General features: G+C 34.6%; 1 protein-coding gene across 1 annotated transcript; it reads right to left on the reverse strand.

Moving 5' to 3' along the window:
• Positions 1–857: 857 nt before the first annotated feature.
• On the reverse strand, positions 858–2,043 carry LOC131057084 (early light-induced protein 1, chloroplastic-like). The gene is made up of 2 exons (XM_059210775.1): positions 1,464–2,043; positions 858–1,380 (listed from the first exon to the last, which is right to left on the reverse strand). Exons 1-2 carry the CDS (start codon positions 1,701–1,703, stop codon positions 1,036–1,038), a joined length of 585 nt encoding a protein of 194 aa, XP_059066758.1. The 5' UTR covers positions 1,704–2,043; the 3' UTR covers positions 858–1,035.
• Positions 2,044–24,493: the final 22,450 nt, after the last annotated feature.

Raw genomic sequence — 24,493 nt, forward strand, 5'->3', positions numbered from 1 at the left:
AATGAATGAAAAAAATTCAATTACCTTAGTGAAAGCTAGAAGCAAACATAAGATTGATCTCTCATGTTGCTTAGAAACTTTAGATCTAGAAGATTTCATTAAGTAGATCAATGATTTGAAGAGACATAAGAACACATCTAACAAACATGCACAAGGGTAGCTCATAATTACTGATAAATGAGGCTAGGATCTAAGAACTTAAATTTGAAGTTTAAAATGTTAGGTTCATTCCAATAGATGATATGATCAATCTTGAATACAAATGAAAAAAAACTCACATAGTGAAATGATAATCTCAATACATGGAGTGAATGTCTAGATGTGCGTGCAAATTGATTGTAATATATTACAAATGTAAATAATGAATGTATGTGAATATAGTTTAAATGGGGATATATAAGTTTCAATACGTAACTTTTAAAAGAATGCAAATCAATTTGCCTTTAAATACAAGAAGATAACCATAAATCATGTAAACATGTGTTTAATTAACTTTGACAAATAACAAATGATTATGAATAAACTAAAATTTGAATTTGAGTTTTAAAATTGTAGGAATAAGATATAAAGACACATAATTAATTTTATGCATGTCAAAATGACTTAGGCCACAAGAATTGTAAAATGAAGGTAAATAACAAATATTAATGAATTAGTGCATGGGTAAAACTAATATATGTATGATAAAACTGAACATCTACATAAATTGGTAGACCAATTAGAAATCTTCCAGTTCACCAGATATTTAAATTCTTGCATTGATTTGAATTATTTTGAACATATTTGAAATGTATAAGAGTATTTAAACGCTAAGAAATCTGTTGTTTAACAAGCTTTCAAAAAATAGTAAAGTGCCCTAGTCGTTGAACTCAAACTTTCTTTATAGTATAAGATTGAATTTTTTTACAAGGTTTTGTATAATTGAACTGTATGACATTCTAAACAGTACAAGAAAATTCCACTGGAACATGGAATGCCATTTGAGAGCTTCCAATACTGGAGCTTGTGCTTGAATAGAAATAGATATTAAGGTGTTTATACAAGCGGTCCACCCTTGACGTATTCAGTGAAAGCCAATGCGAGGAGGCCGAGCATAGCAAAGCGCCCATTCCACATTTCTGCTGTGGATGAAAATATTGGCTGCGACGTGCTCTCCCTCGATATTCCATTGAACAGGGGCACCAGTGTCCCCACCGTCATTAATCCTGCAGTTAACGCAAACCACGACAGTCCTCCACTATTCACCTGCGACAGCAAATCTCTTCCGCTGGCCACCTCCACTGCAATGGCCGATACGAACCCCAACATAGCCGCCCTTCCATTGATGATCTCCGGCGCAGGCCCTGAGAACGCAAACAGGTCGCCAAATTTCGTGCTCACCTGGATTTCATATTTCCTATATCAGATAAATTGTGCACATCATATAAATAAACTATAAATTGGGCATCTACAGCGTTTCTTACCTTGGTAGACGTTTCCTTTGGATCCTGATTCACGTACCAAATAAAACGCATTAGCCAAAGCTTCATAAGAATAAAGAGCAAAATAGCTAAACGAACAACAGCAAAATAGCAAACCTTTGCAGCCATGCACTTGACTTGGAGGCTACTGTTGGGCAATCTACTGATATGACTATTCGTTTTGACTGCCCCGCAGTTAAGTGCTGCGGGTGCTTTCATCATCATTGAAGCCATGGCCGCCATCGATGAGTGCTAAGAAAAGATGAATTCTGTAAGAGCACTTTCCTTTCGAGTTGCTTAAGAATGATTGATACTTAGAATATCTCCTTGAGGACTCGTTGTTGGCTTTATAGCTTGGGAAGGATCGAATTTGGTGGTGTAAAATGGACCGAATCAGGGAAGCGAATGACGTGAGCTTACAATCCAGTGTGTGAAAATTTGAAAACGTGGCTTTTAAATATCCCGCAAATTTGTTTAGGTGAAGTTTCCACACATTACTCTCCTCCTCAACGTGAAGATTCTACCAATTTTTCGCCCACTCAAAGGTGGACATCGCTCAGTCGAGTTTCAGTTTTGATATTATTTTGAAACCTTGCTTAGTCCTACAGCGTTTCAGGGGAAGGAGTTTAGAAAGATATTTTGGGAATATGAGTTGTTATTGCGACAAAAAATTGAGATGTTTTTGCGAATTTGTTTCTGGGAAGTTCGATTAAAACACGCGGTCTGTCATAGTCACCGTTCAATTTACTCGCCTCCCCAACGTGAAGAGGTGAAGTTTCCACACATTAGTCGCCTCCCGAACGTGAAGATTCTACCGATTTCTCGCCTACTCAACGTGGACATAGCTCACTCGAGTTTCAGTTTGATATTATTTTGAAACTTTGCTTAGTCCTACAGCGTTTCAGGGAAACGAGTTTAGAAATATATTTTAGTAATTTGAGTTGTTATTGTGACAAAAATTTCAGATGTTATTGTGATATTTTTTCTGTGAAGTTTGATTAAAACATGTGGTCTGTGATTGTTATTGTTGGATTTCCCTTTGAATGAGAAAGGTGGGTAATGATATATTCTTCAAGATGCATATTTTTATAATCTCGTAGGATCAAAATTAAAAGAAAAAAATTAATTAAATGCAGAATTTGATAAATAATAATCATGAGTAAATAATTCAATAATTCAATTATATAGAGACGATTGATAGTTTATGATATTAATGTATCATCTTGATTGTAAATTTAATAAAGTTTTAAAGTGTTTATGTATAAATCTATGATGTAGAAAACAAAGAAAGATATATCAATTCAATTATTTCTTAATAGCAACACTTAGAAATCAATTATTTATGTAGATATTTGGTATTTTAATAATGGAAATAAAATACATATGCTCTCTTCCTTTATTTTTATGGTTTTTTCTTATTTGTGTTATAAATGTTATAATTAGTTTATAAGTGATATATTTATCCATGAAACTTGTTCATGGTACTGTATATCTTGATTCTTTTGATCATTGATTTGTAGATTTTTATTCTTCATTCATAAAGCTATTTTTTGTCATTGTGATTATATTTTGAGGAACATATTTTTAAAATATTTTTATAAATAGCACCTGATCATACATCAACTTGGATATCGACATCACACAGAGTGAATTATATTATGCAAAATTTATCAAACCAAATATATGCACATTAAAGCAAAACAAATTAGTATGTGCTTGTTAATATCAAGTGTCCAAGCATATAATGAACTAGAGAAATATATATTTAATATTTAGGATCAAATATCTTCATCAAAAAGAGACTTAAATTTTTTAACAAAGGAAAGTCAATTATTGACACCAAGCACAATAGTCTCCCATAACTCATTGCCTTCCAATCCTCAAGATGATTGGAAAATCATTTATTGACAACATGGAGGATGTATCCAATGAGGATTCAAAGGATGAAGAGTTCCAAGAAGAAGAAGAGGAACAAGAAGAGCAATACAAGGAGGAGATGGAAGGAGAGCGTGAATCTGAGGAGGTCATGGAGGATTCTGACCAAAACTCACAACTTTCCAATCCTCAAGAGGAAGAGGAGATGGTTCCCTACTCATTGGATTTGTCGACGGACAAAGAAAGTAGCAAAAACTTGGAGGATCATATTAGGGAGCTTAAGGAGAGAATCATGAAACTAGAAGAAAAAATTAATGACTACAGGAAGCATTTTGATAATATATGTGAGGCATTTGATTCTCTCTACACCATCACTGATGGTATCATGAGAAAGGCTGCAATGGGGTTCATGCTAGGACAAAGCAAGATAAAGAAGAAAGCAAGAAAGCTAGAAAAGGAAGGGAAGATGGACGAGGACATTGAAGATAGGGAGGACAATCAGGAGGATACATGGGTGAATAAGGTTAATAGACATCAGCGAAATTAGAATATGATCAACAATGATTACGTCAGTTTTCTTATTTTTTGATTTGTTTAATACTCTGGCTAAGATAGTAGTGGTTGTAGTTATTATATCTGATAGTATGAAGCTTGCACGCCACGTAAAAAAGACTTTTATGATGATTGTCTCTATAGTTAAAGTTCTTAATCTTGTTGATACTCAAATTACTTTTACTATGCTTGAAAGGTGGTTCTTAGTTAATATTAGTATGTTTAGTTATAGAGTCATGTTAATTTTTTATTACTTTTGAGGAACAATTGGTTGGGCTTTCTTGTCTAGTTTTTTTATGCCACCTCTTTTGTTGTTGTACTCTGATTTTGTTGTTTTGTAGGTTCAGGTCCTTCTCCCTTCTAATATGATAAAAAACATTCTCCCATAATTGATTATTGATCTAAGTTTCACATCCAATATTTTAATTTTTGTATTTCTTTATTTTTATGATAATGATAAGCCCCATATTCTTTACCTCGATTAATTATTTCTTCAATGATTGTATGTTTTCTTATTGCCCTAGATAATTTAAGGAAGTTATTTAATTTTCTTACATCTTTGTGAATTTGAATTACACTCCTTAAGGTTTATCTTTAAAGTTTAATACTTCTACATTAGAATTTCATCTTTTATACTTTAACTAACTACCCATTCTCTTAAGCATAAATAAGATCTAAATGCAAACTATACTCTTGTATCATTACTAGTTTATTTACATTAGATTTTGTGATTTTATGGATGTTCTTTGCATTATGCTTACACACTCAATATTTGATTCTATGTTGTGGTTACTTCATTTATTACATTCCCATAAAGCTTTCTTATAACCTTTTATTCATGCATGCCTTACAAACTTTAATTTATTCTACTCTTGCTTTCATTTGATTACCCCATCTTATATTATTGCATGTACTTTTATCTTGTAGATGGGAATATGTATTCTATAGATGTTTTCTTCAACATAGGTTTGATATGCTACTAGTAGTGTTGGGCATTGGCTTCTGCGAGGGGCCCTCATCCTCTGAGGTTTTGTATTCAAAGTCTTTTGGGACTTGGATATCATTCCAGTCCATGGCCATCTTGCCCTCCTCACCAAAATCTGTATCTGAAACATTGTACACATCCTGCTTGGCTAGGAGTTTGGGATTTCTCAAGATAGGGGAGGGTGTTATCTCATGAGCCTTAGCATACTCCATAATTAGGAGTATTAACCCCTCATGCAGAACCAGATTTTCCTCATTCTCAAAATGCTTGTGAATAGAATGCTCAAGAGAGGAAAGTAAATAAAACGACATCGAGATTTTTTTATCATGACTGAAGTGATTCAAAATAGTAATATGATAAGTGAACATAAAAGTAAAGTGGTCATCAAGGGTTATGTACCTCATAATGAACTCTGCCATATCTTCCCAGAGCTTGAAAAGATACTTTTGGTAGTAGCCTCCATCCAAGTTCTTCCTGACTCTTCTTCTCTCACTCTTTTTATCATAGAAAATTGATAGGTCCTCTTCCATGTTTTTCCTTTCTCTATATTTTTTGCTCTCCATACTCAGCTCTGTAATCTCTGGTGTGAAGGGTTCATTCTTCTAGGTGTTCTTTTAGGGAGATGTTTTTAATTGTTCCTAATCTGGACATTGCCTTTATGGCTATAGGTTTCTGGTGGGTTCCACTAGTTGTTGAGGCATAGGTGATTGTGTTGGATTGTGGTGGTTGGGATACTGTTGTAGATATGAAAGTTGTTTGCTAGAGGGGAGGGAGAGTGAGGGATTCTATGGTTGTCTGAGACTCATAGTATATCAATACCCTTATAAGTGTTGGCTATCTTAGTTTGGCTATTTCTATTGTGGAAGTGGTCAAAAGTGTGTTTCCTGCAGGGATTTCTATAAGTAAAATGTTTAGGGGCGCCTCTCAAAACCCTTTAGGATTGTCTACTCTTGTCCATTCTATGACTATCCTATTTTGTGTTTCTTTGGAATGGATAAGTGTTTACTCTATCATGAGATTTCTAGGCGCTTTCCAGAACCAGCTATTTTTGAGACTTTTGTGGTATCTTCTCTTTTCGAAGAATCTCTGTTCATGGAGGTCCTTTAGGAAAAAAATTGCAGGAAGCCTTTCAAAAACCGCTATTAGATTTCTATTTCTTAAGCTATTTTATCACTAGTGAAAGGGTTTTCGCTTGTATTATGGTTCAAAGAGCTCTCCTAAACCCCTCTGTTCTAAAAATGTAAGCACATTGAGGGTTTGAGACCTTTGTTCCTGCCGTTTGTGTGCTCTGATCAAAAGCCTCTCTTTCAAAAATGGGGTTTCCTCTTTTTTGGTGTTGGTGGTCACACTACTTGTAAGTTCCTCGCTATTCTATTAAGGGTTTGGAGCCTCTCTCACTTTAATCATTCAGAACACATTCAATAAGTTGGTGTATGCAAACTAGGTGAGATAATTACTCAAAAGAAATATGACTAGTTTGTAGAATCTAAACCATAGACAAAGCATGAAAATTATTCTAACATTTTATGTAGAGAGTTGAATTTGGAGAAGGGCGTGTTGTACATAGATAATTAATTACAATTAATTGTTTATTGTTTCACAACATCTTAAAAGTTAACAGAGGATTATTTATTATTTTTTTGATAAATGAATATTGAGAAGGAATGTGGTACTCTTGTAATATGTACTATGAATATGAGATGTGTAAGACCATTGTTGCTTATAATGCGACATGATAACTAAAATTGAACTAAGGAACATTACTCCAAATAAGATGCTACACAAACAAAAAAAATTAAAATTGTTAGTATTTTAATTTGCAAGGACAAATAATTTTTCAATTTTACTCTTATCATTGCTCCCACTGTATGCTCCACATATAAGGCCATGATTGAAATAGTTTTACAATTGAAATTTCATCCCTTCTTCTAGATTAAAAATTTCTTTCTAGATCTACCTATAGTCTAGTATATTACAAAATTTAAACTGTTACTTTTCATTTATTTCTTCCATTGGCATAGACTCTTGAAATTGTAGAAGAAAAAGTTAATTATATAAGAGGACCTCCCTTAACGAACTCGGTAACGGTCAATGCTGCGAGACCAATCATAGCCAAACGCCCGTTCAACATCTCGGCTGAGGATGAAAATATTTGCTGTGATTTGCTCTCCGCCGATATTCCCTTCAACATGGGACGAGGGATGCCATTGACAATATGACTGCATAAAAAATTTACTATTGTCGAGATTGTGAACTTTAAGGGTCACATTTAGGGTTAAGTTGGAATGGCCAGTTTGTTATTGTAGATGTTAAGGTGCTCATGGCTTTTACTTCTATGGTTCATGCAAAGTGCTAAGTGGTAAAAATAAGGACCAATTTTAATGGGCTAGAGTTTTAATGGGCTAGAATTTCAATTTAATCATCGAAAAGGTACAGTTAAATTAATGGTTCAAAAATATCTTTGGTCAATATAATCTTTCATTACTCAAAATAAAATGTTTGATTCTCACATGTAGGTTTAACTTGTTTGCACTCTACAATGTGATAGTTTATTTAGGTTGACTTAACCAAAAATTCATCATGTTTTGTTGGATAAATTTGGTGTTTGATACCTTTTTATCTGTAGGCACATCCACATTTAGTGAAAATTTTATTTTTCATTAAAAACCCACAAATTTTTGAATCATGTAATATATTACTTGTCCACATGCTACATAATGAATAATTAATGTCAAATAATTGATAATTGTATTTGAATAATTATATTAGATGACACATTGAGACCACTTGATAGTATTTCAGTTGTAGAGATTAAATGTTAGATTGAATTTTCTAAAGAATTGTTGCTTCATTTTTTCTTTAACAACCTATTTTTCAAGTTACTCCTTGATCATATATTTTTTTTTTCTTGATGTGATAATGTAAGACGTTGCTCATAATAAAGAAGGTTAGACAAAATTTTAGAACAAAATCACATTTTATGAAGCAAACAACCACCACAAATATAATTTTTCAACTTACACTAGCTAAAAGTGATGTTTATGTTTTGAATTTAAAAATGATGAATATTTTTTTTAAGTCAAACTTAATCAAAACATCATAGTTTTCACGGGCTAGTAGCATTTCTTTTTATATTTATCATTTTTAAAAAAATTCATAAAAGTACTCTTAGCTAAAGAAATATAGAGTTAAAATTGATTTTTTTCAACAAGTGTTAAAATACCACAAAGGTTGTCATATAGACAATTTGAGACAAAAGTGTTTCAACTAGAACATTTTTGCTCAAAAATATTCTGGACAAAACAATCTATGTGAATTCAATCTTATCTATGTTTTAAAATGAGAATATAGAAAACTTATTGTTTCATGTTATAGAGTTTTGTCAAAAAAAAAATGTGTCATGTAATTTAGGTGAAACTATTTCACCTAATACTACTTTCTTGAATAAAATTGTGATATGATATTGAATCTTTATCCGACATCTACTCATAGTGGTGTAATGAAAAAATATAATTTTGTGGGGGACCTTAGAATAAATGAAAAAAATCCTATTACCTTGGTGAAAGCTAGACGCAAACCTAAGATTGATCTCTCATGTTGCTTAGAAACTTTAGATCTAGAAGATTTCATTAACTGGATCAATGATTTGAAGACACATAATAACACATCTAAGAAACATGCACAAGGCTAGCTCATAATGACTAATAAATGAGGCTAGGATCTAAGAACTTAAATTTGAAGTTTAAAATGTTAGGTTCATTCCAATAGATGATATGATCAATCTTGAATACTAATTTAAAAAAACCCACATAGTGAAATGATAATCTTATTTATTATCCTTAGGAAGCCATCTTTTGAGCTAGGGTGTCATAAGGGGTTGTATATTATCCTTAGGGGTCATATGGTGTCGCATGACCCCTTAGGACACTATATGACCTATAATGACAGAATTTGGTTTCTTAAGGGGTCATATGGTGTCCTAAGTAGGACACAATGTGACCCCTTAGGACCCCATAGAACTCATTATGAACCAATATGGTGTCTTAAGGAGTCATATGGTGTCTTAAGAGGTCATAGGACACAATATGACCCCTTAGGACACCAAAGGACCCATAACGACACAATATGATGTCATAAGGGGTTGTATGTTGTCCTTAGGGGTTATATGGTCTCCCATGATCCCTTAGGACACCATATGACCCCTAACGACACAATTTGGTGTCTTAAGGGGTCATATTATGTCCTAAGGGGTCGTAGGACACAATATGACTCCTTAGGAAACCATAGGACCGATAACGACCTAATATGGTGTCTTAAGGGGTCATATTGTGTCCTAAAGGGTCCAAGGACACAATATGACCCCTTAGGACACCATAGGACCCATTATGACCCAATATGGTGTCGTAAGGGGTCGTATATTGTCCTCAGGGCTCATATGGTGTCCCATGACCCTTTAGGACACCATATGACCCCTAACGACACAATCTGGTGTCTTAAGGGGTCATATTGTGTCCTAAGGGGTCGTAGGACACAATATGACCCCTTAGGACACCATAGGACCCATAACGACCCAATATGGTGTCGTAAGGGGTCGTATGTTGTCCTTAGGGGTCATATGGTATCCCACGACCCCTTAGGACACCATATGACCCTTAGCAACACAATTTGATGTCTTAAGGGGTCATATGGTGTCCTTAGTGGTCGTATGACATAATATGACCCCTTAGTACACCATAGGACCCATAATGATCCAATATGGTGTCTTAAGGGGTCATATGGTGTCCTAAGGGGTCGTAGGACACAATATGACCCCTTAGGACACCATATGACCCCTAACAACACCATATGGTGCCATAAGGGGTCATATGACCCATAATGACACCGTATAGAGTTGTAAGGGGTCACATTGTGTCCTAAGGGGTCATATGGTGTTTGAAAGGGGCCATATGACATAATATGACCCCTTATAATATAATATGACCCATAACGACACAATTTGGTTTCTTAAGGGGTTATGTGGTGTCCTAAGGGGTTGTAGGACATAATATAACCCCTTAGGATACCATAGGACCAATAATATCTCTCTCCCTCTCCCCTAATCTCTCTATCTCTCTCTCCCTTCCCTCTCCCCATCTCTCTCTCCCTTCACCCTCCCCATCTCTCTCTCTCTCTCTCTCTCTCTCTCTCTCTCTCTCTCTCTCAATATATATGTATATCCCCTCTCTCTCCCTCTCTCTCTCTCTCTCTCTCTCTCCCCCTAATATCATATACTAATTTATTTATAAATTAATATATTAAAATATTATATATTAATATATTAATAAACAATAGATTAATTATGTGCAAATCTAGTTAGTGAGTTTACTTATTAAAATCGGATATTCGATTTTTTGTTGTACAAATTTAAAATTTAAAATTTTGGCTTGGGAATGCTTTGGGATTTGGCTTGGAAGTGACATGCTTGGAAAGTCAACTAAAAAAATGTGTTTTTCAATATTCCTTGATTTTCCAAACTTTACACTGGTGGCTGACGACTTTTTTTGTAGCCAAAATTGATAAAACGAAAAGGGTTTTTTAAGGACATTCTCAGTTTTCCAACAATATATAAGGCTTGTCTTATTTCAACTTTAATAAATAATTATTATTTATTTTCTAATTGAATTATGACACTAGTCCTGAATGATAGATTGATTGAAAAACATAACTTTCAAACGATATAATTCTTTTTGAATCCGAAACATGCATCACATCCTATGCTTCGTCTACTATAGGGAAAAATTAAAAAATTTAAATTTCATAAGGTTTTGACCAAGTTAAGGTGATCAGACGTAGGAGTTTCTGAATTTCTGAAAAGTTATAGTAATAAATTCATAAGTAATTATTTACTTTATTAAAAATTATAAAAAAATATGTGTCACATCCGGACATGAGTCTAGAATACTTATATTATAAATATTATAGAAAATAATTATGATTTGATTGTGATTTGGGTGTTCAGACATACATCTACTTCTTATCTTTTTGTTGAAATTTTAGTACCATTGCATTGAAATTTGAAATTTTCATGAAACAGGATTTTTTTTTTTTAAAATCAACTAGTAGCTTAGAAACTACAGTCAATTTTCTATAGATTCTCTTGTTACACATTTTAAAAATAATGTTCACAACTTATTCAAATTTTCATTTCAAGTTGCATAACTCTGATTTTCTGAAATTTCATTGCCACTTAAGGGCTTGTTTTGGTACACCATGATCTTGCACATACCCATGCAAAGAAATGAAAACAATGTTAGATCCATGGGAATCTCATCCATGCACTAGCACAAGAACTGCATCCTATCGTAGGATCATGGCCATTCTCTCAATGGGGACTTGACCTAGTGGGTAAAATAAATCCTTCATCTTCTAATGGACATAAGTTCATTTTGACTGCTACTGAGTATTTTACTAAATGGATTGGAGCAGTGCCTTTGAAAAAGGTGACAAGAAAGAAAATATCATCATTCATCTTGAGCTACATAATCTATCTCTATGGAGTCTCTATGACCATCGTCACTAATAATGGGAGGCTATTTAAGAATCAAGATGTGAAGGAACTATGTCAGAGATTCCATATCCAACATAGGTTCTCAACACCATATTATCCACAAGGAAATTGCCAAGCTAAGGCATCAAATAAAACAATCCTAAAGATCTTGAAGAAAACAATCAATGAAGCTGGTAAAGTTTATCATATTCAGCTAAATCTTACTCTATGGGCATACTGAACTATAATTCATACACTAGCATGGGCAACTCCATATTTTCTTGTATGGACCAGAAGAAATATTACCAATAGAAGTAGAGATACCTTCTATATGGGTGTCCTTGAAAGGTCTTATCCCAGAGGAAGAATAATGAGTCTCTAGGCTTCAAGAACTTGAGCTGATTAAGGAACGCCGCCAAAATGCTTCAAACCATTCAAAGGCATACCAACAGAGAATGGAGAAAAGTTAAAACCATAGAGTTAAGTCATGAATTTTTCAGATTGGAGATATAGTCCTAAGAGAAAATCCACGTAATCAACAAGATCGAGAAAAGAAAGGTAAATTTGAGCCAAACTGGTTGGGTCCCTTTGTTGTGGTAGAAGCATATGGTTCAGGAGCATACATATTATCTACACAAGAAGGTGATTGGTTCGATGAGCCTATCAATACTTTGCATCTGAAGAAATTGTATGCTTAAAAGTATCAATAGAAAATACCAAAAAACATTGAAAAAGCAAAAAAAGTCTAAAATTCAGAAAAGCAGCAAAAATCTCTAAAAAACATAAAGAGAAAAAATACAAAAATAGTGCAAAGCAATGAAAACAGTCAAATTTGAAAAAAAAGTTCAAATATATGAAAAAATGCAATAAATTTAGATAGTGAAAACTTGGTAAAGGCACTATCTCAAACTGGGTTCTTCCATCTATGAGATCACTTTGATAATCTATCCATCCTATCGCATGTATACATTCTATCATGTCTATCCATCCTAGCATATCCATTTCATCTATTGCATCCATTGCTCTAAATCATTAGCAGAAAATGTGTAGCTTATCAACAATTATCAATCTTCGACATACTTAGTGTAGTCATTGTCTTAAATTTTATCAAAGTCAATCATATCTGCATCGCATCCCACCATGGTTTGGATTATCCTTTTGTATATCCAGCCTAAATTTTGTTACTATTGAGGGAAAAACCTAAAAAACATTTGCTAAGGGCATATTTAAAAGCTTTGAAAAATCCAAAAACATTCAAAAACTTAGAAAAAACCAAAAACACCTAGGGTTTTGAAACAAACAATGAGCAACAAGACAACAAAGATCAAGACAAAGATCCAATCAACAAGTAATAAAGGATTATCAATGATCATTCATCAAAATGATTATATCAGTTAATGACTATGAGAACATATGTACGACATACATGATTCAATTTTATATCTCAATTTTTGCCAATCATGTATCCTATGCAACTCAATGATGTCTATGACTAGAGGAGCTATGATGGGGGCAGATTGTTTTCTTTTTTTGCTAACGGTGGTTTATCTCTTAGTAATGTTTGTACTCATCTAAGCATATGATTGGAAAAATATCATGGAGGATGTTCCGAGTCATGCATGAAAGGGGATAATCCTTATCTGTTTTGCACGAAATACTCAAGTCAACTTGATTCATCATATCAAGTTTCTTGTATTAACTTTCTATATCAAAATCCATGTAAGAAAAACTCAGGTCAACTTCAATCATTATGTCAAGTTGCTTGTATTTTCTTACAACAATTTAAAAGCTCAATGATGAAATCAAGCACTATTACAAGGAAGCATGTGAGGAATGGCAGTATCATTTAAGTTATGTCATTTTAGATTAGTGTCATTCATGGTTGCATTATAAGAATTTCATTGTCAGTTGCATTATAAGCATTTCATTGTCAGTTTCATTATAAGCATTTCATCCCACTTCATTCGAGATCAATGGTCGAAATAAAGATTGAGTATATTTGGACAAACAAAAATAGTTTGCACTGATCATATTAAGTTCCATTAGGTTGCATTCAATTATTTAGGTTCATTTCATCTTTGTATCATTAGGTTTGCATGTTACCATAACCATCAAATTGTTCACCATTCATCATTAATTAGTTGCATTCATTTTAATTGCATTGATCATATCATTTTTAGTTGCATTGGGTTCATTTAATTTCATTTTTGTATTTAGATTCATTAACCATATTATTTCATCATCTAATCATCATAGGCATTTCAATCATCAAATCAAAATCAAATGCATTTCATTAGTATCATTTCATCATCATATGCAAGTACATCATGGAATAGAAATAAACATCCATTGCATACATCATCATTATAAGAATTTTGATATAGATCATTGCATTTAATCATTTAAGTTAAGCATCATAGAATCATTTTCATCATCATATAGATCATATAATCATCGGTCACATCATCCATGTAATCAATGCATATAGATCATCATCATATCATAGAGTCATTTAGATCATTATGACATCATACAACATAAAGAAAACAAAATATCATCATACCATCATCCATGTAATCAATGCATATAGGTCATCATCATCCTCGTAGCATGCATAATAAATCATGAATCAAAGCATCATATGAAGTCCATGTCTACATATCATTATAAACATAAAAAGTCCAAGTATACAATGATATACCAAAGCAATAACTAATACAATACAATGTCCCATAATACAAATCAAGTCTCAAATCAAGGGTGTCCAATGCCAATGCCACTTGAATCTATCTTTCTCTGTGGAGGTAGATGGGAAGACCCACCAAATGGTCTTGGATCCCTGCCCTTGTCTCTCTAAGGAGGTCCCATAACCCCACCACTACTGGTATGCATCCTGACTATAATCGCATAGCTATCTTCTCTTTTTCTCTCTGAGACCAGATCCTCATATAACCTCTACCAATACGTAGTCTCCTTCCCAGACTGGAATAATGCTCTAACAGTATCAGCTGAGAGTATACCAAATCCAACCTACTGTATATGATCGAGTGTATCACGTACATCTTGATATCTCCTCACTGCTCTATCTCTCTCAAGAGTGAGAGCTTGTACCTGTTCTCTCAGATGATTTATTTGTGCTTTGAGGTCATCCATGGTCTCCTGCTATGATACATCCTACTAAGGTGCATCATCCTTCACAACCTCATCACTAGCCCTCTCTCCCACCTCTCCACTAGTTGGAGTCTGAATCTATGTGGATCTCCTGATCTAGTGACGAACAAGTGGCACATGGTCCTCTAAATCCTCCTACCCTCATCCCAACCTCCCTATGCTTCTATAACCCAAGGATCTAGATGACTAACCAAAATAAATCCCTCTTGCCTCACCTATGTATAATCCACTACCTCTACCCAATCCAGGAGAAGGTAGTCCTCTCACTGAGACAATCTTGCCACTCTCTCTACCTACATCCCTCCCAACTTGACCTGCATCTCTACCTGCCATAGGAAGTGGTCTCTCTATCCTACCAACTCATCCAATCTCTCCAAAAGGTCCTCCACAAACTCTATCCCTGCCTACTTTCTATCCTCGTGTCCCTCCATGACCATCACCACCCTCATCCCTCTCATCTCCTCCAGCCTCTCAAGCAACTCTGACCTCTCACCTTCGTCTCTACCTCCTCACCATAGGATCATCATAATTTGACTCCTCGCCTCCTAATCTGGGAGGAGGGTCTAGGGGAATAGTAATGCAAAGGAATCGATGAGTAAGAAGATACTGAGCATAATCTATTTTAATACCCACATCTAGAACATGAGGTCTCAAATCATAAGCCACCATGGGAATATCCAAAAACTGCTTATGCTACATTAAAAGACAAAGAAGGACCCCAATCTCATTTGTCCTTGTATGCTCGTGCATATATGGCCACACCAGTAGAAATATGCTGAATGTAGCCAAACTGTCTCAAAAGCTGACCAAATAATTGCCTCTCAATAATGAAATGAGTACATCTAATTAGATATCTACTCTATAAGATCAATGGTAATACACAATCATCCTCTAACCATGGATCACAATGAAGGTATGGTCACCAAATAACACCATCTAAAGAATCAAGAACTCATCTCTAATACTCTAGCTTACCTAACTTACACTGAGTAAAGATACCTCTGTACAAGTACACAAAAGGTTGATAATCTCCTCTAACCCTTTCATGCATTTTCTATGTGAAAACTATGTGCTCCCAACACTAGATCTGTAGGAGTGTGCACCCATTAGACAGACTAGCCCCATCATCATACATGACTTGATGTAAATCATGATAAAGATGTGTGAGCATGCAAACACCCCACACATATAGAGTATGGTGCTACATCATTCTCTAGAGAATGATGCCCCATCTAACAGCAAACCCTCGTGATCTCCTATATGGATAAATAAATCCACCAATCAAACCTACAAGTATAACTGGGAGAGTCTCATAATTCATAATCATATCCTCCCATTTGATCTCCCCACCATCAATTCTCCCATCTCCAAAAACTACCATGTAGGCCTTAGTACCTCCTTAATCCTGGTAGTCATATTGGGCAATCTTGCTAGTAACAGGGATATGTAAGATCCTATACACATCCTCGAGCATAACACTGATCTCACCAGTGGGTATGTGAAACATGTTATGCTCACTATGCCATCTCTCAGCCAATGCTATCAAAAGACCCTTGTTATGCGTAATATTTGGCATATACAAAAGGTGACACAGACCACAAGCAGCAATATGTCTAATCTCATCCTGACTCAACTCTGGAACCAAGTGGCGCATCATCAAGAATTTTTGCTAACACTGGAGAACATCAAGTTTCTCCTATTTAATCAGACAAGTTTATCTATCAATCATCTATCCTATCAATCAACCATTTCAAGCAAATATTATCTATCAAACAATTCATGATATTAATCAAATGATCAACATATTAAGCTCTTCATCGGAGACTATATTGGTCTCTTTGAGCTCCTATCAAAAAATCAATCATGGATCTAAACAAATAGTTATATTATCAAATCAAAACATCTATCAAGCAATCAATCAACAATTATCAATCAATCAAATCAATCAACTCATCGATCATAGTTATCAATCATCATCAATTGTCCATCAATTTATCAAACATCAAATCACATTCATCAAAATGAACTTACACTTTGCATCAATCACAAAAGTTCATTTTTCAACAATAGAATTGTTAAACTAAACATATGCGATAACGTAATGAACAGAGGTGCTAAATTGAACATATGCACTAACCCACAACACAAATGCGCAATCCTACCATGGAAAAGCACAAACTACGGTAAATGTGCTAACTCACAATACATATGTGCAAACCTAACTCATGAAAGCGCTAACAGATCATATACGCTAACAAACATGACATGTGCATGAACAAAAAGGATGAATGCAAGAAACAAATAGAAATGCTAACCTAGTCAACAGAATCGCTAACCTACCAAACAAAAGCGAAAAACAACAATGAGAAAAATGATTTTTTTTCAAAACTACCCTAATTCATGTGAAAAACATGGAAAACTTGTACAGAAATCAAGCTAAGCTTGGGATAGGTTACTCACCAGTGGGTCGTACTTGACGAGTCGTTGTTTTCACCGAACATGCTCAAATCTATGTTTCTCGTACAGGTTCACCATCTTTCCAGCTCAAAACTCTAGGATAGTTTCTCTTTTCTCTACAAATGCTGACAAATTGCAAATAAGGATAAAATGAGCCATGGTTAATTTTATTATTACCTTTTTTATTTTTTGAAGGGGTAATTAATTTTTCAAAGTGGGGCAATTTTATTTATTTTTCAAAAGTAAATTTAATTGAAGGGCCTATTTTTTATCTTTTCAATCAATTATCGTAAGATTAATCACTCAATCAAATTTCTTAAACTTTCACAACCAATCTCCCAAGGGGGCACACAATCAGAATTTTCATCATTGTCAGGGGCATCATCGAGACTTCATTTAATCTTTCAAACAATGTTGTCTCAACATCATTTTAAAGAGGGGCAAAATGTATACACATAAAACTGGCTATGAGAAATTAAATAAATATTTTATATTTATTTAATGATTATTTTCCTATTAAATGACTAGTTTGAAAAGATTAATTTATTTAATTTGTTAGTATTTAATATTCTTCTATTAATTAATTGAGTTGAAACATTTAATTAATTCATTCATTATCCCTCTTTCTTGTAAGCCAATAATTAAATATTTAATATTTAATTATCATTCCTTATCATATTTGTGCACTATTCACTATCCTATAGTTTCATTATTATTTAATTACCACTTTCCAACTCACCTCATCTCCACATCATCTCCACCTTAGCCAGCTCATCCATCATGTGGATAATTTAAATCAATAAAAATAAATCATTTATGAGCCACTTATCTCCAACTTCCATATTCATGAATAAAATGTGTACGTGCACATAATCTTTCAAACCTCACTATTTTTACTCCAACACTCCTATATTCTTGGAGAAGGTTTTGTCCACCTAACCCTAGTCCATCTCCATTTGTCACTCCATTCATAAATATTCTCCAACCAATCATAGATTCTCTCAGTCTTCCCCTCAGTAAAGGTGAGATTAGTGACACTTGTCTTCTCATTCCCCCTTTCTATCAACCTTCAGCCTCTTGCTCATAGCCATCCAAAATGAAAGATTTAATCATGACCGTTGATCTCTGCCACCTAAGCTTATGCACTCAAAAATCTCTAAATAGAGGTCTCCTAAGCCATTTTTGAAACTAATAGCTAATCTCATATTTAACTAGGAGTTTTAAACTTTGCATCTGTGAGTTCATTTGTCTAAGCATTTAAGAGTTTTTGAGAAAATTAGCATAAATCATTTTCATAGCATAGCTTTGCATATCATATCATCTATTAGTCCATTCCACACTTTCCATCTTGGAAGCTACCAATTCTTGTTTGAGTGCAAATCATCTGCAACCAGGAACAATGGGGTTAGGACACAATGAGACATAATCCATGAAGGTATAATTATTTTATTTTCTTTATTTCATGTTGTTTCATTGGTTGAAGCTTGAGTTCTTGTAGTTTTGTATTTTCATGATGGACTAACAAGTTGCAAGTTATCGTTTGAGGTGAAAACTTAAGTCAATACAGAAAGATTTGCTAATAGATCAAGATCTATGGGATGATGTTCATGCAAATGTCCAAAGGCCCTTGGATCCTACCGCAACAGCTCAGTATGATGTTATGGAACTAAAAGCCAAGGGTCTCATCAAAATGTGCTTGGCAGACTCTGTTCTGATTAATGTCCATGAAGAAAACATTTCAAAGAAGCTATGGGCTAAGCTTGGTAAAATGTATGAAGCGAAATCTTTATTAAAACAATTTTTATTGAGGAAGAAATTATATTCCTTGAATATGGAAGAGGGAGGACGAGTTGCAGACCACCTAGAAGAATTCAATATGTTGGTGGCTCAATTAGTACCTGTCAATGTTAAGATGAACGAAGAGGAGAAATGTCAAATATCTCTTTATTCTTTGCCTGATTCATGGGATTCTCTTGTTATGGCTATCGATAGTAGGGTATGTGCAAAAGATGGTGGTCAGAAAAGTGGACACCACCCAAAAAAAACATGGAAAATAGGCAACGCATATGCGGTTTTAAAATTTCAAATTGCCACGTACGTGCTTAGCTTTGATCTTCCCGAGCCTAGAAAAGGTAGTGTGTATGCGTTGCTTTTAGGAAAATGAGCGCGTACATGCTACACCTAGGAAAATTAGCGCATATGTGCTGCTTACAGGAAAATGAGCGTGTACGCACTAATAATCCAAATAAAACCACGTACGCAGTGCCTGGTAAAAAAAGTTAAAAAAAACAAAACTGGGTCTCATTTACCCATAAAGCACATTTTTTACTTCGTTTTTTCCCCATTTTCTAACCTAAACTATGAACAGGGTGCTAAATTTGTCCTCCAAGCTATGGATCAAGGTCAGTTTTTGTTTATTTTTGTCTTTCTTTCTAGTTTATGCATTTTGAATTTAATTTCATTAATTTTGATTAGGTTTTTTCATTTTTTGTTTCAAAACCCAGATTCTTCTAATCCAGAACAAGAACAACCAAATGTAGCTCCTAAAAACCCACAAGAACAACCAAATGCACCTCCTGAAACACACAAGAACAATCCCCAATTCCTCCTTTTGACCACATAGCCGAAACACAGGAAGAATTAATTAATCAGTTAGGACAAAATACATCTAAAATCAATAGACTGATTGTAAAATTGAAAACTTCTAAACTTGACCATCATCAATCCCTTGCCACTAGCCTAGAAACATTAGCTAGTGGTGCCATAGCTATTTCCATAGAAATTACCAAATGGGGAATCTTTAGGGATAGGTGTCATCAATTCTATGCCAATGGGCTATCATACGATGGAGTAAAAAACAAAAATATTTCTAAACAACAAATATGTGCCCTTTTTGTTGATTGCAAAACTAGTCAGCCATTACGTCTTAATGCAAAGAGGTTTCCCATACATTGGTCTACCAATGTGCAGATGAAGAATATTTTTTAGCAAAGGTGGTGGATGGTCTTTGATGATCCACCTTGTAATAATTATGAGGTGCCATTATATTTTTTGCGAAAAATATATTGTGAGTTTGTGCTCAATGTGTGGCCAAACTATTTTGACATGAGAGAGTTTCATGGTAGAGGTGGCGGCTCTGTGCAAGATAGACTTGGAGCTCGTAGATGATTAGCCATGGAGAGTCGCTGCCCCGTAGCACCCAAAGCCAAGGTGCATCAGGCTATCCCATTAGAGCTGAAAGAGTCGATGGAGCTACAGACTCTTCAGGCAGCCACATCATTGACTGGTGCCATCATCTAGCATGGGACATCATTAGCACACCCTATTGTACTGGATGATGAGCCGTTAGAGGGTGATAGAGAGCCCATCGAGCATATGTGTGTCAATTTCTCAGGGATATGCTTGGGGATAAATGATGCAACCAATGCAGATGGATACTCATATCATCTGTGCATGATTTGTGGTTGTAGATGTCAGGCTCACACAGTTGAGGATGTCACACTGACAGATGAATTGATGGACATGGTGTTTGCCCACGAGCCACAGACACAAGTGTGTTGATTTGAATTCATAACATTTTATTTATCAGTCACTTTAAATTTGTAATTACATAAATGAATTTTCATTTATACATTGATTTAAATTGAGACAAATAATATGCATTTCAGGATGCAGCAGCAGTATCCCATATGCTTCCCCCAGTTACCATAGCTACAACTTCAATGCCTGAGGTATAAATTTTGTAACATGTTAAAATAGAATAGTACACTTTGAATTCAAAAAAATACAAGATATACTAACTATCTTTAATGCTTGGTCCAATTTTTGGTTTGTAAGTGTTGACAGGGGATGAAATGTCCCAGATTGATGACATCATGCTCTTAGCGATCGATTTTGGCCTACAAGGCTATACAGTATCATATTTGGTACAACTCTTTTTATGTATTATTTTGATGGAATATGCAAGTCATTTCATTTTAGATTTTTAAAATTATGTTTAATTTATTATCTGTACTAATATCTCATGTTAATTTTGTGTTTTTCGGGTACCCCCTCCGCGTCTAGGGCTCGTCCAAAGAAAAGGAATTCATTGAAGATGCCAAAATGTGTGAAGAAGGTAATTGAACACATTTTTAGTTGTACAATTGTTTGAAAATGTTGAAATCAAGTATTAGTTGGGGTTTGTAGATTGAATAGTGTTTTTTGTCTATTTTACATGTACAGTGGCCATTGAGCTTTATGGATATGTTGAATGCACTTGATTCACTCGCTGATCAAGAGAGGGAGGAGGTATGTATCTCTACTTTATTTTCTTGATTATATGCACTTGTACATGTGAACTTGTGATATATTATAATCTTATAATTTTTTCATACAGGAAATATCCATACCTATTTCATCAATGGAGAACACTCCTCCTTGCACTGGAGAAGCATCTCAGGATCCGGTACACTTTTGTTTGATATGTAAAATTAATTGTTTTCAACCTTCAATACTTATCATTATATTAATTGTATTTAATCTTTGTACATTTTTTGTATAGGTAATAGCGTCAGTTTCTACATCGATGGTGAGCCATCCTTAGTCCATTGGAGAAGCATCTCAGGCACAGGTACACCATTGTTCTCTATATTATAGCTTTTAAGTGTTTTTGATATATTCTTTGTTAGTACATTGTATTAATTGTACATTTAATCTACAATAGACTCCTTCACGGTACGGCCATAACGTGGATCAATTTAAGTATGTCTTCAAGAAAACTCCTAAGAGTGACAAGGAGAGGAGAGCGAAGACATTAGCTCCTAGATCAGCTGACAAGGTAATCTATATTTCAATTGCAAAGGAATTAAAGTTAAATGCATAGCTATGATGTTAATTGTGAACTATTTTCTACAAAAGAATTCTAACTTGGCTTTTGAATTGTGGTTTTGCAGCCATCTACAGAGCCACGTACTGCACCGAAGAGGCTTGATTTTGATGATCCACCACAAGTTTAGGATCATATAGTGTTAGTTTTGGTCATAGAATGACCAATACATGTAGACATATTCTACATTTTTATTGTATATCAATTTGGACATGGCATATGCCACATTTTTTTAATACTTGTATTGACTTGGCAGACATGACTTTTTATATATATATAAATATCGATATTCGATCCAATAAATGTGTAATGAGTTCATTATTTTGTATTTGTTGTATTTTGTGGTTGTCCTTTTATAAATTTAAAAGAATATTTGCATATGCAATCAACAATATGAATATAAACAACAAAAATATATGATAAAAAGCATTGCAATCGTGGAATATGATTTGATGAAATTTCTAAAATGTGGAATTAACCCTACAAAACTCCTTGTATTCAGTTCATTATTGTGTATTTGCTGTATTTGGTGGCTGCCCTTTTATAAATTTAAATGAATATTTGGATATGTAATTAACAATATGAATATAAACAACAAAAATTGACAATATGAATATAAACAACAATGTGTTTGGTGCGAGAGCACCCTCACGCTCAGAATGGTCAAATTTTGTTCCTCATATACACAAACCGACATTGCAAGCACGTCTAGGTGGGTAGGTTTATGCTAGGCATGGCCCTATTGTGCATCCCAAAGCACCAGAACGTCGAGAGTCATACCCTACCGGTGTGATCTCTCAAGTGCCTTGAGTCCAAAAAATTGTCAAAATTTGACAGACTATTTCTTCCAATCCACGACACATACGGTCGATCTGTTTGATCTCGTGGGGTCACATGAGGCTCCTCTACAATGGCCTATCTTAGTTTTAGACGACTAAGAGCCATTTTCAATTAGTAGCATTTTTTCACCTACTCAAAAAACTGTCAGTTGCTTTCAAAGAAAAGTTGTAAGATTGGCTAGAATTGATTTTGTTCCTTGTGTGAACAAATCGATATTGTGAGCATGCCTGAGTGGGTAGGTTTACACTAGGAATGGCCCTATCATGCATCCCAAAGCACCAGAACATGAGAGTCATACCCTACCTGTGCGATCTCTCAAGTGCCCTGAGTCCAAAAAAATGTCAAAATTTGACAGACTGTTTCTTCCAATCCACAACACATACGGTCGATCTATTTGATCTTGTGGGGTCATGTGAGGCTCCTCTACAATAGCCTATCTCAGTTTTAGATGACACGGAGCCATTTTCAATTAGTACCATTTTTTTGCCTACTCAAAAAACCATCAGTTGCTTGCAAGGAAAAGTTGCAAGATTGGCTAGAATTTATTTTGTTCCTCATGTGCACAAACCGACGTCACGAGCACATTCAAGTGGGTATTTTTACACTAGGCATGGCCCTGTCATGCATCCCAAAGCACCAGAACATCGAGAATCATACCCTACCGGTGCGATCTCTCAAGTGCCCTGAGTCTAAAAAATTGTCAAAATTTGATGAACTATTTCTTCCAATCCATGACACATACGGTCGATCTATTTGATCCCATGGGGTTGCATGAGGCTCCTCTACAATGTCCTATCTCAGTTTTCGATGACTTGGAGCCATTTTCAATTAGTAGCATTTTTTGCCTGCTCAAAAAATCGTCAGTTGCTTACAAGGAAAAGTTGCAAGATTGGCTAGAATTGATTTTGTTCCTCGTGTGAACAAACTAACATCGCAAGAACGTCCAGGTGGGCAGGTTTATGCTAGGCATGGCCCTATTGTGCATCCCAAAGCACCAGAACATCGAGAGTCATACCTTACTGATGCAATGTAGAAGTTGCTTGACAACTTTTTTGACAATTTTTTTGACAACAATGACAATTTTTGCTCAAATTGTATCTAGTCTCAATCTATGACCCCTATGACCCGATAATGACTCAAATAATTATCCATGATTATACAAGAGTCAAGAATTCTCATGAATGACCAGGGACACATCACATATACTCAAAACATAGTCACAAAACATTAACACACAAAATAGTCACAAAACATTGTCACATATTATTCAAAAATTTGTCTCTAAATATGGTCAAATCAGCTCTTGGCTATTTGATTATACAAAAAATTGTCTTACAAATAATCTTATGGGCTTTTATACAAAATTTGGCAATACAATATATGCGATTCATCTCATCGCCATTTTAATATACAAATCATCTCATGGGCTTTATTACAAAATTTGGCATTACAATATGTGTGATTCAGCTCATCACCATTTTAATATACAAAATTTGGGATATACATATGTACAAATCAGCTCATTGCCAATTAAATATACAAAATTATGCCCCTAAACATGTAAAAATCAGCTCATGGGCATTTATATGTACAAAAAATGAATATAGAACAATTCGTCGACGATTTATACAAAATTCTCAAAATCATTCTACTCTGAACCATAGAATCAATCAAGTGAGCCTTCAGGATCAGCTCTAACCCATATTGTGTCAAGTATTGCCTCATGGTCAAATTCATGAACTTTCCATAAAATCTTGTTA

The sequence above is a fragment of the Cryptomeria japonica genome, chromosome 8 (assembly GCF_030272615.1).
Source record: "Cryptomeria japonica chromosome 8, Sugi_1.0, whole genome shotgun sequence".
Lineage (NCBI taxonomy): Eukaryota > Viridiplantae > Streptophyta > Pinopsida > Cupressales > Cupressaceae > Cryptomeria > Cryptomeria japonica.

Excerpts from the sequence above, each read along its gene's own strand:
- LOC131057084 (XM_059210775.1), bottom strand. The coding sequence starts at position 1,703 with ATGGCGGCCATGGCTTCAATGATGATGAAAGCACCCGCAGCACTTAAC. Across the intron at positions 1,381-1,463 it reads CAAAGGAAACGTCTACCAAG|GTGAGCACGAAATTTGGCGA; the intron begins GTAAGAAACGCT and ends TATGAAATCCAG.